Source organism: Crocodylus porosus, unplaced genomic scaffold (genome assembly GCF_001723895.1).
Source record: "Crocodylus porosus isolate Cpor-Errol unplaced genomic scaffold, CroPor_comp1, whole genome shotgun sequence".
NCBI lineage: Eukaryota > Metazoa > Chordata > Crocodylia > Crocodylidae > Crocodylus > Crocodylus porosus.
In genome coordinates, this window is record NW_017728947.1 from 13602209 (window position 1) to 13617562 (window position 15354).

At 43.7% G+C, this 15354-nt stretch overlaps 1 protein-coding gene across 2 annotated transcripts in view; it reads right to left on the reverse strand.

Moving 5' to 3' along the window:
* Positions 1-15354, reverse strand: part of TRIM66 (tripartite motif containing 66) — an 84345-nt gene that overhangs the window by 54235 nt on the left and 14756 nt on the right. Inside the window, exons 2-4 of one of the 2 annotated variants that reach the window (XM_019552064.1) lie at positions 11510-11613; positions 4802-4949; positions 232-348 (exon numbers count right to left, since the gene is read on the reverse strand). In XM_019552064.1, coding sequence (XP_019407609.1) covers positions 232-348; positions 4802-4949; positions 11510-11613 — 369 coding nt within the window. The remainder of the gene's footprint in view (positions 1-231; positions 349-4801; positions 4950-11509; positions 11614-15354) is intronic. The other variant, XM_019552065.1, reaches the window with a different exon arrangement.

A 15354-nucleotide genomic window follows, 5' to 3' on the forward strand; every position in this document is an offset into this window, starting at 1 on the left:
GGGTTTCAACTCCTCAAGGAATGATCATAATGGGACATGTTTCTACAAATTAAAATCAATTTGAAGCTGAGATTTTCTGATTTGATGCGGCTGTTCAGAACTAGACCAGACATATTTACTAGGAAAAATCAACCCTTGATTTTCAGCAATGATTTAAGTGCTACAACAGACAAGTGTTTTTTGCTACCTCTCTGTCTTTAATTGTCTTGAGTTCAAATGAGGGTTACAGACCTCTTTTGAGGAAAACTTCATCCCTTGCAGAGGAAATGTCAAAAGCCATGGTAGATGAGAGATGTGAAGATGGTCTCTGTGCTGCAGAATGGACAGTCTCTTTGTGGAAGTGCATGCCTACAGAGAGGAAGGAGGTTGAAGTTCAGGAATTTCAAGAGGAGAGATGAAAGAAGTTTGGGAATTTGACCATGGAAGTATCTTGTCTTCAGAGAGAGAGAGAGAGAGAGCACAGTCTGGTTGGTCAACAGTGGAATTTGAATATCTAGTACTCCCTTTAAATGAAATGTATGACATATGGAAGTGTACATACTTTACATCTCTGCTAAATCATTAAATAATATATCTACCTGTGTAGCTGTAAAGGACATTTCCTCTTTTGTTTTTAGCTTTTGCCATTCAGCTGTACATGTTGAAACCAAAAAGTAAGAACTGTTTTGTTAAACTTTGCCTGAGTGGGCTTTATATTTACAGAACATGTCCCAAAACTGAACCACAAAGAGCATATCTGATTGTTTGTCAAGTGTGTGAACTGGGGAGTCTTTTGTAAAATGAAATGATACCATGATAAGCAAGCAGAGAATGAAGCCCACAGTCCTCTTCCTGCCATTAACCTAAAAAGAAAAACATACTGTCCACTTATTCAATACATTCATGATTTGTCTCTTCACTTTAGGATTATTCTAGACAAAAGTCCAGAAAACACTTTAACCTATACTTTGCTGGTATTTACTTACACCTGTATACTTAGATTATCCTATTTGGGAAGATATAAAACACTAAAAATCTCTATAAACCATGTTGTTTTATCACTGTTTGTTCCCAGAAAGCAATTTACTATGTTATTTCCAACTTATTTTTAATGTTTTTTTTCTTTCCAGTTGCCATTTGCCTCTGCTAGTTACCGCTGTAACTGAGCAATAGGTACAGTTGGAAATGCCCTACGAAGAAAGGGTATTTATATCCAAAAGCTTACAAAGAAGAATTTTTCAAACTATTTGAGTTGGTCTAATAAAATATATCAGATTTACCCAAAGAACCTTGTCTACCTGTGTCCTTAGACCAACACAGCTACAACCTTTACCCCTCTAAGAAGAAAGCAGCACACAACAAACAGCAGTTCCCATCTAAGCTTACTCCTTCCTTTTATCCTCTCTCTCTCCCATAGCTAATGGATTGCACTTAATTTCTGGGAATATCCATAAACAGCAGGACTACTACCTGTTCTCCTTTCAGTCTCTTGATTCCAACCTATGACACACAATACAATCCATGAGGAAGGTGAAAGGATTAAGATGTAAAAGTTATTTAAACTGACAAATCCATATAAAAAAACTTGGTTCATCATCTGCTCATTTAGCTTAACTTGTTCCTAATCAATTTAAGATAAAAAACACACTATATACCAAAGACTATGTTAAAAGAATGTTAAAGTTGCCAACTCAAGCACTCTACAGTTCCAAATATCAGATTTAAGGTTACTTTTGCAACCTTAAATTAGCCCCTGCTGTGTATTCATTATGTCAATCTTCAATTACAAAACTATATACAATTTTTCAACCCTAATATTCTTTAAACATAAATCTGTGCATAATTTCCTACTTTTTTTTTAAAAGCAAGCCGAGAAACTGAAAAAAGCAACACATGAAACACCAACACAATTGGAACATGGGATCTACGGTGCAGACCTCTGCCACTAGAGCTAAGTGATGGTGGCAGTAGGTCATCCTCCTCTGTATGAGGCATGAGACCTGCACTCTGACAGTGGGTTTCATGGAGATTTGCTGGCAGAATTAGACTCAGGAATCTTGGGTTTCAATCCAGAAAAGAATCATGCTACGGTGGTCACAGCTCTTTCTGTCTGTTACCTGCAATTTTGACCATTTCTAACCTATTGTCTCCATCCTGTCCCTGCCCCAGTCCTGTCTCTATCACCTTTGGCTCTTATGCCTCATTCGTTCTACTTGCATACCCAGTTCTAGTCTTTCATCTTAGCCTTTCTTATCACAGTCTTAGTCTCCTTGCTTAGCTGGTCTCGGTTCCCCTCTACGCTCACTCTGACTTCTTGTCTCCAAACTTTGTGCAGCTGGCCCTAACGCACCATTCTGGCTGTTCAGTTGATCTGTTCCCTTCCCTCACTGTTTTCCATCCTACCCTAACACTTCCAAGCAACAGACTTCTTCCCTGATTGTAAGGGTAAGTCTCCCCTGGTTAGCACAGTGCTAGGCACCCTCATGAACTACTCAGACTCAGTGGAGCTGAGCAGGCTGCCTGTATAATGAAAGGCGCAAACAGAAATTACATGTATCGTGCTATCAGCCCCTTGAAAACACTCTACATCTATGTCCAGTCGAAAGTGCATGGCTGCAGAGTGCTCCAATCATGTCACAAATTAACCCTCATTATACGAGGGTTCCAATGAAGGAGCTCCAAAGCAGAGCACTTTCATTAACAGTTGTCTACTCCAGCAGCTGGGCTGAAGCAGTCCAGCCCTATCCCCAGTGCTGTCCCAGGATGCAAGGCGAAGAAGGCAGAGGAACGAGGTCCATTGCAAGGTCCATTCTGGGGTTTGCCCTGCTGCTCTGGTGAGGAGGGCAGGCTGATTGGAGCCCCCTACCCCTAAGGTGGGGCAGAGCTAGAGGAAGAAAGGCTGCATACCAGCAGCCTCTCTCAGTGGACTGGCTTAAAATCCCCAACTCTCCTGACCCAACCGCTAACTTCTGTTGACTCAGGAGGGTCAGTCTAACTCATGACACTTTCTGCAAAGTGCCATGAGTTAGGTCAGGGACCTGCACTGCACCTGCCCTTTCACCAGATAAAACATACCTCAGTCTTGAAGAAGCTTCCTTACCCTGCGAATCTTCAGCCCTGGTTCCCAATCACATTAGACCAGTGCCAGGCAATTATTTCAGGGGGAGGAATGCTTAACAAGTTTTGGTGACACTGCAAGGGTAGCCCTGCCACTTAGCAGGTGCCCCACCCCCTGGTTGCCATCTTGGGGCCAGAAGTACCACCCCCTAGCCCCTGGCCTTTGCCACTAGAAGTCTCTCCACCTGCCCAGGAAGCACTCCTTTTGGGAGTGGGGTTTGCTTGTATATTGTGTACGGAGGGATGGGAAGGGATGTGATAGGGGGAGTATATGATTGGGGGTGTATGTGTGGGTGTGGGGAGTGTGTGTGGGGTACGTGGGACTGCTGGGTGTGTGTGGGTATGGTGAGTTGTGAGGTATATGGGGGGTGTGCGAGTATGGTGCGGGTGGGGTGTATATGTGGGTGTGTGGGGTGGTATGGTTTCTATATGCGGATGTGTGTGGGGGTGTGGGATGTGTGGTTGGGATGTGGGGGACTTGGATGTGTGTGTGGGTATCATGAGAGGGTGGGATGTGTGAGGCAGTGTGGGTGCATGTGTGCAGAGGTGTAGATGTACGTGTGTGGGGTGTAAGTATATGTTTGGATGTGTGTAGGGGATATGGGGTATGTGTGTGGTTGAGGTGTCAGGTGTGTTGTAGGTATGGTGGGGGTAGGGGGGTAGGTGCATGTGTGGATGTGTGGGATGTGTTTGGTGGGGTGTGGTTGGGGTGTATGGGACAGTGTTGGGTGTGTGTATGGGTACGATGGGGGCGTGCGCATGTGTGGGGAGCTTCCCCCCTGCCCACTCTTTGCAATGTGGCTGAGCCCAGCTCCGCTGAGGGCAGGGGAAGGGAGAAAGGGATCGCTGTTGCCTGCCTGGCTCGCAGTGCTACAAATGGTAGGAAAGCAGCTGCCGCCAGTGGGCAGCAACAGAAGCCCCTGGCAGGGGGGAGAGGGGGAGTAGGGAGTTGAGCACAGCAGGCCGTATTTTCCCACCCCTGCATTAGACCCTAATCTAATTGGATCTTACCTCAAATTTGCTTCCATGGTCCAGTCCAAACTCCAGTTTCAGCATGAGATCCAGCTCAGCTTTATACCCTGCTGTCACCCAAACCCAGTTTCTGTTCCTGCCCAGTTACCCTGGCATCTTGGATTCCCCAACTCCTACTCTGTGCCTTAACCAGGATTTTTGAGAATTGGCCCCCAGCCTGTTCTTATTTCAGATCCTCTGGTTCCTGATCTTTGTCTCATCTTTTAACTCCAGTCTCTGGGCTCCCTGCTTCTTTTCCCACCCTAATAAAGATCAGTCCCTGTGTTCACAGAGCAGGAGGGTTTCTTCCTCAGTGCCTTCTTAGAAACATACCCCCAAGGGGGCAGGGGGGAGCTAGCTCTATACAGAACCACAGAAGGGGCAGCCACTAATCCCTTTGCACAGCAACATCTTGTAGAGGGATTATGTATCTCTAGAACACAAGTTTATTCAATATCTCCTGGGACTTGGCATTGCTTTGTCTGTATTAAGGATAAGGCTAGGCCCTTAGAGTTGCAAAATGTCAAAACAATGTTGCATTTATCATCCATAACATTCATTCTCTTTCTTGCCTCTCCAGTTCACAAGAGTGGTCAGGCATGATATCCAGGGAACAGGCCCTGGGGATTCTCACCATCTTCAGTTGAATTACCACATGAAAAAAAACATTCAGCCTTGAAGTGTATGTTTCTACCTGAACAGCTCTTCAAGGATACAGACAGGAAATGATCTCCAGTTTCCTTGCCATGCCTGTGTTCCTCTGTACATGAACTGCACAGCCACTTATTGCAGGTAGTACAAAGACTGTGAGCCGGCCTCTTCTCTTTACAGACAGAGCAGCTCTGGAAAGGAAAAAAAGTGCAATTACATACAAGCATAATTAAATGCAAAGCTCCTCCAATAAGCTTGTAGAAACTGCTGACTTTCAAAGAGATTGTGATTCACATTCCTGGAGGATTTGTTACTCCAGTAATTGGGAGCACTGGGCCTGATTCTCTTCTTACTTAGGGCAATGTAATTCAGTTGACATCAGTGGTATTACTTCTTAGCGCAAGAGGGGGAAGAATAAGATTGCGATGTGAAGGCTTCAAATCCAGGTTGAATGCCTTTATAAAACATATAAATGTTCTTGTCTAAGAAGCTATTATTGGCCTAATGTAGGAATAATTAGGTGAAAGTCTATAGCCTACATTATGCAGTAGGTCAGACTAGATGGTCATAATGGGTCTGGACATATGCACTTAAAAATCCTATAATTTATGAAGGTAGGAATTTTCAGAATTCAATGCAAGAATGAGTCAAGATACTTGCTCTCAAGTGCCTCTCAAAACAGACATACAAAAAACAAGAACTCTTGGTTCTTGGTTCCAAAATGATACCTTTTATTAGACCAACTGGAAAAAGGCATGAAAACTGTCCTTTTCTGCAAGCTTTCGGGATCAAAGTCCCTTTGTCAGGCTCTGGGAAAAGTGTAGATGGTACAAGATGGTAAAAAGTCAAGACAGGTAGGAAATAAAACTTCATTTTTGCACAGAGGGAGCTGAATATAGGGAGCTGAAATAGAGGCTCTCAAGGGGCAAGAGGTCATTTGTTTTCCCTTTCTCTTCTTGTTTTAACATAATGATGGATCAAACATGAGAGATCAAATCAGTACTCTGAAGAATTTTACAAGTGCCTTTATGCACCTAATGGAATGTCTAAGATAGGGTGTTAAAAAAGTGTTAAAAGAAAGTGATATCTAATTAACCAAAGAGGAAAATATCTTAACCCAGATTGTGCTTTTACCGCTAAATACCCTTATCAGGAGGTATTTTGCTGTGTCTTGTCTTCACCATCTCCATTATACCTCCATATATGCCCATTAAAGGTTGTTTATTAGGGATGAACAGAATGTACTACCTGAAGGCTAAGTCCTGCTCTCAGTGTGAATGTGGAGCACCTTCAGTGGAATTACTCCAGGTTTATACTGGTTTACTAAAACTCAGAACCTAGACCATATTTATAGGACTGTAGAAGGGCACAAACGTATTCATGGAAAAATATTGCAAAATATGTCTTCTCTACATTTCAGTAGAAAGTTATATTGAATGATTCAGTTTCCAGAACTATTGCATACCCATTGTACCTGCTTCTAATAAAGAATTTAGCTTCTACTTCCAGAGGAGAGTTGAACAGTAGCTAGCTTTATCTGTACACTAACACCAACTTTGCTGAACTGGAACACCTAGGTAAGAAACACAAATATGAAAAGTATATGACCTCTGAATCAGTACACATGGCACTTAATTAAAACTGTTTAGGAAATTATCTCCTTTGTTAAGTTTGTCATGCCATATAGCAAAGCCTTTAAGCAGGGTTACTGCCTGTGAGATCAGTGAAGCAACAGCCTAATGAGGAATCAGAGGTGGGTCCCGCATTATTGAAGGTAAAATCAGAGAACTATATTTTGAGACAGTCATGATACTGCTACTATTAGAACAATATACCACAGATACTCAGAGACACCAGACAGCACTTTGTCTGCACCACTAACTATCTTTCTATTGGTTCAGCATGGTCTATACAAACCAACAGACAGAACATGATGATGAAACTTCGTTATCAAAGCATCAGCAGTTTGGTCAAAAAGTTCCAGTAGGTGTAATGATTTGCTTTCCGTGTGCATGGGAAAACTTCAATGCATTAAGGATAGGGACCTACTTAAATCGCAATTTCATGATTTTTATGGAAACTGTGCAAAATGATGATCTCCGTGAAAAATGCTGTTGACTGATTTCCAGCAGAATTGACACTCCCCTCCTCAAATGCTTACCAGAATTCAAAGACAGTGAAGCCATAGAGCACGTGACTTGAGTGACAGCTACTGAAAGGCTGAGCTAGTCACATAGTCTAAGTGAAGGCACCAGTCAGGAAAGTTAAAATGTTTTGATGCCAATCAGTGGTGAGGGACAGGGCTGCTGGGGGCTTTCTGCCAATCAACAGTGAGGGGCGGAACTGTCATGAAATGGCCACAGAATTAGCTCTGTGCACTTATAAGTGGGCCATGAAAAACCCTTTGTCTTGCCATGATTTAAGTACGTCCTTAATTTTGGGTTATACTAGAATACTGCTACTACTACTACTATAGATAATAATGATACTTAGCAAAATTCCTTGATACAACCTCTTTTCCGTAGCTGCTAGGAAATTAAAAATATCTGTGAAGTTAATCTCTGTTACAACTTATTTCAATAGGAAACATGAACAGCAGGATATATTATGTGCATTCAGCATACAGGACCAGATCCAAAGCCCAGTAAACTCAATGGAAAGGCTTTTCTTGACTTTACCAGGTTTGGGATCAGGCCTGGCAGTGGGCATTGTGTTTTATTACCTCGGTTTTGTTAAATTTTGGCCTTAACTTTAGAGTAAACCTTTTTAGCTACCTAGCTTCTGGGGCCTGACTTGGGTCTGAAGACAGAATTTCAGCTCAAGAATAAGAGTTTTTCCATTAACATCACCAGGACCAGAATTTCAATCCCTTTCCTCAGGCCATATTATGAAGGAGTGAATTTTTTAATACTTATTACAGAGAGCAGCCATTTCTTCATAACATAGCATCAGGGCACTATTTTGTACTAAAGCAACACCAAGAGGCCCCAACTGATATTTCAACTGACTGTTAGGGGTTGTGCCATCACACAGTGAAACACAAATGCTGCCCCAAAGAACATGCAAACCTGACAAGCAAAACAGACTAAGGGTGAGAAAAAGGAAGGTGCACTGTCTTCCTCTTATAGATGATGCACCAAGATACAAAGAGATTAAACAAGTTATCTATCACATTTATAATAAGCTCATCACAATGGTAGCTAAATGTGAACCTGATCTTCTTCAGTCACTGTGGTAAGCTTGACACTGTTAGTTTTTCCCCCAAGATTCTTGTCTTTCATCTGAATTGGAAAGCAAGCTCTTTCCAAGGCCAGAATCCCTCCAATATTTAGAACTGGATTAGATATTCCTTAGACACCCCAGATTTTCTTTCCCTTTAGCAACACTGTCAAGACCAGTTTGCTCAAACCAAAGTAATTTAACCAAAATGGTCAGACTTAGTTGCCCGAAATCAGGCACCAAATCCATATACATAAACCGTAATGAAGCAGCCTGAGTATCAGAGGCAACAAGAATCCATAGGCCACTTTCTTGGAATTTGGGGCCAGTTCTAGATACCCACGTACAATAATGTCTATCCAGCAGCCTTCCAGTTTGATGCCCTGATATTGTAAACAGGACTGGGCCATCAGATTTGTCCTACTTCTCCTTTTTTAAAGGATTCACTGTTACAAAATTGAACCACTTATATGGAAGGAACAAACTCAAAATTATGGTAGGAATGTTCCTCACTTTCTGGAGGGGATTCCTAAGCTCCTATGGGAATTATTTTCTCTTTGAATTGTTCCAAGGAGCCCTAGGGAATTACAGAAAAGGAAAACTCTCTTACAGGAGATCCAAGAAATAGTGCCTTTGAAGGCACTAAAAGATGTGTTTCTTTGATTTCCTGCTCTCACTAGAAGGCAGATGAATTGCATCAGGTCATTAAAAAAACCCCAACATGATATGAACATTCTAAACACTGCAGCAGCATTATGCGAATTTCTTTCTCATTGGGCGCATCTACACATGCACATTTACTGCACAGTAACCGAAACTATCGTGCAGTACAGATGCATGTCTGCATGTGCATGCCCATACTGCACAGTAAAAATGGCAACTTAAGCCGACTTGAGCATAAATTTGATACCTGCATCATGCAGGTATCAAATTTATACCCGATTAATTATTATGCAGTAACGAACGCATGTATAGACACCTCAGTGTGCAGTAACATTGTGTGTGTGGACTGACTTTGAACTAATTTTAGTCTATGCCGGCCTATTCCTGCTTACTGTGCAGTATATTTAAGCTGGTGTAAATGTACGTGTAGACATGCCCATTATCTTTGAAAGGTGTATATGTGTGAGAGGAGGACACTTTCTGGTTTACATATTATAGCTTTCCTCTAAACAACTGAAAGCACTTTCCAAACTTTTTCAAATTTTCACAAAATACCTCTGGGTATGTTTTATTATTCTGTTATTAGAGATGTGGAAAACAAGAACACAGAGAAATGACTGTCAAGGGATGTCAGGGCGCAATCTACATGGGACAATTTTAAAGCAAATGACCCCAAACTAGTCCACTTGCAAGTTATTAACTACCCAGGGAGCTAATGATTACCTGATCCTAATGAAAGGCTATCAGTTCTGTCTGCTTCTAGAGAAAGGCAGCTCCCAAGAAGAGAAACCCAGCAACTGTCACCATTAGACACCCGAAACTGCACATCCCTGCATGGAGCACACATGCTCAGTACGCCGGGGCTGACCCTTGCCTGGGCATGTCTCCTGTCACTAGAGTCACACAAGGTCTGTCCCTATAAAAAGCGGCAGTGAAGACAGAGCCAGTGGGATGTCCTCTCCATCTGGACCAGCACCATGCCACACCACCTATCCACCCAGAGGCCCTGCCGGAGATCCCCCTCTGGACAACACTTACTGGACAAAGACCCCTTTCCAGCCTGGATAGGTAGATATTATCTGCACACTTCCTCCTACAATTTGGACTCATTGTCTCTCTCTCTCCTCCTGGACTTCAGCCCCTGCACCAAGCCTCTCTAACCCCTGCTGCGTGTGTGTGCGCACGCGCACATGTGCGACAGTGGATTTGTGCAAGGGAACCAATAAGACATTGTGTCACCATTTCCCCTGTTCAATATATAATAATAGACATATATAGATATCAGTGTGTGTGTGTGTGTGGTATATAAATTAGTAATCCACATATGTGTATTGAATGTGCAGGTATTGATAACTGGTAACTGATTCTGTCTAAATTTGGTGTGTGTAGCATGTATGGGCTTAAACTGGTGACAGGTGTGCATGAAACTAGACTACTTATTTTGAACGTATGTGTATCTATCTGAGTTGCTAGTGTGTGTGTGTGTGTGTGTGTATGAAAAAACATGGCATTGTGTGCATGATATACGAATTAGTGATCTGTGTCTAACTTGTATAGAGTATATGCTTGAATTGGTGATAGGCATGCATGTGCCTAGGCTGGTTTGGATGTGCATGTGCCTGAGCTGGTAGTGTGCATGTGTATGCACCTAATTGATTTGTGTGTTTGTATATATGCAATTGTGTCACACCCTCCTGCCTAACAGCACAATATTGAGATCCTGAGACTTGGCCTCACCCCACAGGCCTACACCTAGATAGCTCCAGGAGTCCCATACTGTGGAGAGATTTATGCTGAAGGGAGTTCACAGAGGCCCCAGTTCCAGAGGAGGAATCAAGGTAGAGAGTGTCTGAAGGTGAAGGGCCAAGATATACAGCAAACAGACTCAGCTAAGACCAACAAACTTAAATGGAAAATAATACCCACCTAAGAAGCCAAGGGAAAGGTCTTCCTGGCCTTTCTGTTAATAAATGAGATTTCAGACATGGCACTGTTTGAGACACAGAAGTCTGACTGGACTTTGAATTGCTATTTACAACCCAGATGGGGAAAGGTTCCTGCAGTGCCATAGCTGACTGAGCTATGCAGGGACAGAACATGCTTTGACACTTGGTATCAGGCATGGGATTAGCAATCCACTTCCACCCTGAAAGAACACAGAGTCTGTCTACACTGCTCCCGCAACACTGTCAGGGATGGATGGGGCCCCAGCCTCTCCCACCAGCACATGTGAAACCTATAAATGCAGCAGTGATGCCGCACTGGGAGTGACACTGCACATACTTTCTTGAGATCTCAGTCTCCAACAGGCTTGAAAGTGACCACATGGGGCACCCTCAGCGCAGTTTCACTACTGTATTTCTGGGTTTGGTGGGTTTGAGTGGGAGTAGAAAGGCAGGCCAAGCTCAGGAGCACCTCTCTCTAAAAGCACTGCAAAAGCAGTGTAGACATACCCAGAGAGAAACCCGAGTTCTCCTTGACCGTAACGCCCAGCCAGTCAGCTGTCCATCACTGCCTATTTTGAATTAATAAAGGATCAGAGGATACCGAGAACTGCCTGGGTGAAAGTTTCAGTATCTTGTTTGATGCATTTTTCACTGTCTGGGCCCAATCCTGTCCTACTAAAGCCCATGTCAAAAGTCCCAGTGATGTCAATTGCACAGAATCAGGCTTTACTCTCTACATAAGATGAGCTAAATGCTACAGAGATGGTGTGTTCAGTCTCCAGGAGTAATGAACAGCTGCACTGAAATTAAAGTTATACATAAAATGATGCAAACAGTTAATGTTAATAATGTAAACCTTGAGTCTATACACCTGTCAGTTCTAAGGACCTTTGGAAATAGCATGTTTAGTAGTCTCTACTTACCCTTGCCATAGCTGGATTTGCTGTGGGAAAGTCCTTCAGAAAGTAATTTTCAGCTACATCCTTTGCAAAACATGTCTGCTTGCACACAGGGCAAGAGAGTATACCTGAGTGAAAAAATAAACAGAACATGTACATGAGTCAGGAAATGAAAAAAGCCGCACTTAAGCACTCACCGCACTTCGATACCACACCAAAAAAGCTTAGTTCTAGGAACCAGAATTATTCATCAAGCAAAACACATTACATTCCGTTTGTTTAGGATAGCATCAGGCTGTGGGTCACCAAATAATCATATTAGATCTGTGCAACTTCCTGTTTCTTGCTTCCTTTTCAGCAATTCTGCTGCACTTATCAGTGTGGTATCTGAGCACCTCTGAAGCTCTGACAAAAAGAATTGCACATCTACCTATATATTGTGCTATTAGCCATTGTTCTTCTGGACAGCTTCTAAGTCCCCCTTAGAAGTGGGGGGGTTTTTTTGGTTTGTTTGGTTGGTTGGGTTTTTTTTTTTGGGGGGGGGGTCCCAATGTTAATGTGACTAGTCTATGAAATGACCAGGACTAGCAAAGAGAGGACCTTTTCTTGTCACGTAATGCAAGGGGCTACTCCCTTGTTCCTTCCAGGGGAAAATGAAAATTTGGGGTGTTCCATAAGGAAAAGTTCAGACTTTAGAAGTTGGCGAGTCATGCCGCTCACAAGCTCATAGGCCCTACATCTTCAATACAATCTTTTTCTAAACTAATTGAGAAAGTCTCCCTGAACGTGACATCTAGGAAATGCACTGCATTCTATAAAATTGTGGTTTTTGACCATGAGCACCTCAGAGTAGAGACTCCATTATCTCTTCCACATACTTTATCCATGTTACAGAAGAACATGCAGCTACTGTGCAATATAAAATAATAGTGGTCATTTCAGAATAACTGTGTCCATCTTGCATGACCAACCATTGTGCAAACAATATATACGCATGTGTTTATATTGCACATACAAATGTATCTTTGCATGATATACAAACATGCATTAAGCATTGTGCTTTGCAATAGTTTCAGAATGCAACAGGCAAGCCAACATCACACCAAACAAGGAAAATACACTGCCCAAGGAAACAAAATTAGGTTAAGAGCTCTTGACAGATCATTCCACTGACTGAACCCAAACCACAAGTAAGAAGAGAAAGAAACTAATCTGTTATGCTACCAATCTCCCTTAAATCATAGGGTGCTTACACAAGTTAACATTTTGCACAATCAGGCCCCTGATAGTGCTTTACAGCTGTGATATTATACATGTGCACGGCTGCAGGGCACTTTTAAAATGGCCAATAGCGTGAAAAATTAACCCTGGACAAATCAGATAATAGATGAAGGAACTCTGAAGCACCTTCGGGAACTTGTGCTCCCTGCAGGGATAATTTTTCCCATACATGGGGCTGGGCTCGTGGGACTGTCACCAGAGGAGGGAGTGAGAAAGAGAGAAAAGGGTAGAGAGAAACAGAGGGGCCTGCCAGCTGCTTTGCCAGACCAGAGCTAGAGGCTGGGGAGAACAGAGCCTCACCTTGCAGGCCCAGCCCAGCCCACCTCCTCTCCAGTACCCCAGCTGGACGGAGGCCGTGAAGCAAGGGGACTCTATTCCACCCCTCCTTCAGCTGTGGCCAGACAAAGCAGCTGATAGCTCTGTGCTGCTCCCTCCTCCTTCCCCACCCCCTGCAACACTGACAGCCCTAGGGATAGGGCTTGGCTGGTAACAACAAGAGCACTAGCTCAGCCCCGCAAAGTGGGAAAAATTAACCCTATGGGGAACACAAGTTCCCCAAGGTGCTCTGCTTTAGAGGACCCTCATCTATTCACTGATTTGACCAGGGTTAATATTTCACACAATCAGCCATTTTAAAAGTACTCTGCAGGCATACATGTTACATCATGGTTATAGAAAACTTTCAGGGACCTGTGTGAAAAAGGTCACTTGGGTAAACACTGATAGGACATATCCAGATGAGCACACATGTTCAGTTTGCGGTGCTGCAGACCCATCTGCGGCACTGCAAATAGTACGTGCCACACATGCAGGCATTCATCATGCTGCTAATTTGCGGCATGGTGCACCGGATCTCCCAGTACCAAAAAAACCTAGGGCAGAAAAAAATGGGGTGGCACATGAGGGAGCAATGAGTGCCACTGAAAACCAGAGCCTGGCTGGCCAAAACCATGCTCTAGCTGCTGGCCAGGCTCCACACACCCAGATCGCTGCTGCTGGAGCTCTGGGAGGTCACTAGGACTCCAGGTAAGGCTGCTGGGGCCAGCCCATGTACTGTTTCCAGCCTCCCCTACCCCACCTAGGACAACCTGCTATGCACCAGAGCACACGTGCATGGATGTCCACTGGGGACACGGAGCATCAGCACAACTATGTGCCACTGCTATTATCCCCACAGAAATACATGTGTGCTCTCATCTGGATGCAATCATGGTATTTAAGGAAGCTGTAAAACACAGTGCCCCAGGTTTTATTCAGAAGATTTTCCTAAGTTTCACTCTCTGGGCTCTCCTAAGTGTTTGGCAACTGCTCTTCCAAAAGGGTATCAGGGAATAGCTGGAGCTCAGCATGTTTTGCTTCCATTTCCATTCCTTCCATTCCTTCTGGCTGACGCATCTGGCAGGCTAGGGTGCTGAGAAGGGAGGGACCGAGTGGCCAACTATATCAACTCTGTGTGTAAAGGGCACTCCCTCAAGCTGAAAGCGTCCTCACCAAGGGAGATGAAACTCAACTCTTCCCTATATACTGTTGTAGCTGTTCAAACAGAGTGCAGCAGACCACAGAATCTAACCTGGCCTTGATAACCCCCTTCAATAGTATGATGTAGTAAACATTAGTGTGATAAATCCTGGACTAAGACTACAGTTCAAGCAGAAGCTTTCCTAAGATCTGCAAATGCACTCCACCAGTAACAATCCTTGCTCCTTTCATCCTTGGTATCTTGCCATACTTGCATCATGCTTTTTGAAAGAGCAAATAGATACTTCTGACTAAGTCAAAATCCCCCAATTCATGTTAGAGAGTAAACTCAGGTGGACTTAAATCCAGTTCAACCAAAATAAATGGTGCATTAATCCAACAAATCTCTTTTCAATCACAGCCTTTGAATTTTCAGTGAGAACAAAACGTTGGCACCATTCATAATCACCTTCTATATCTTGTCAAGCAATCAGTTTATGTCAGTGGTCTCCAACCTTTTTAGAAGATCACCTTTGGCTTTTAAAAGCAATCCAACATCTACTGTGCACTGACGCCCCCCACCCAGCAGGTAAGTCTGTGGGGAGGGAAAGGAGCAGGGGGGCAGAGCGAGGCAGGAGAAAAAAATATTTGGGGGTGCACCTCCCCAGCAGGTAAGTCCCACCTGGCCAGAGCCCTACTCAAACCTTGCTCCTGCCTCTGAGGCAATGTCCCTCACCACAAGGCCCTCAGTCTATCCCCCAGCCCTTGCTTCCTCCATGGACTGACCTGCTGGGGTGGGGCACGCATGTGCATGCGCATGGGCACTCAGCCCCCCACCCGCCTCAGATAGACTCCAAGAGGTTCTGAGATCTACCGGTGGATCTAGATCCACTGGTTTATGTTAATTGTGGACAATGTTTTCCAGGGCTGAGCTTCCTTTAAGTAAACCTTTTAGAAGCAAACTCAATTATGATTTCATACTAGAATGACACTGCCATATATGCGGTCTTCCTAACTAAAAATACTAGTCTAGTTTCAGTTTCTAGGGTCGGAAGGGACCTGAGCAGATCATCTAGTCCGATCCCCTGCCACGGCAGGAAAGAGTACTGGGGTCAAATGACCCCAGCAAG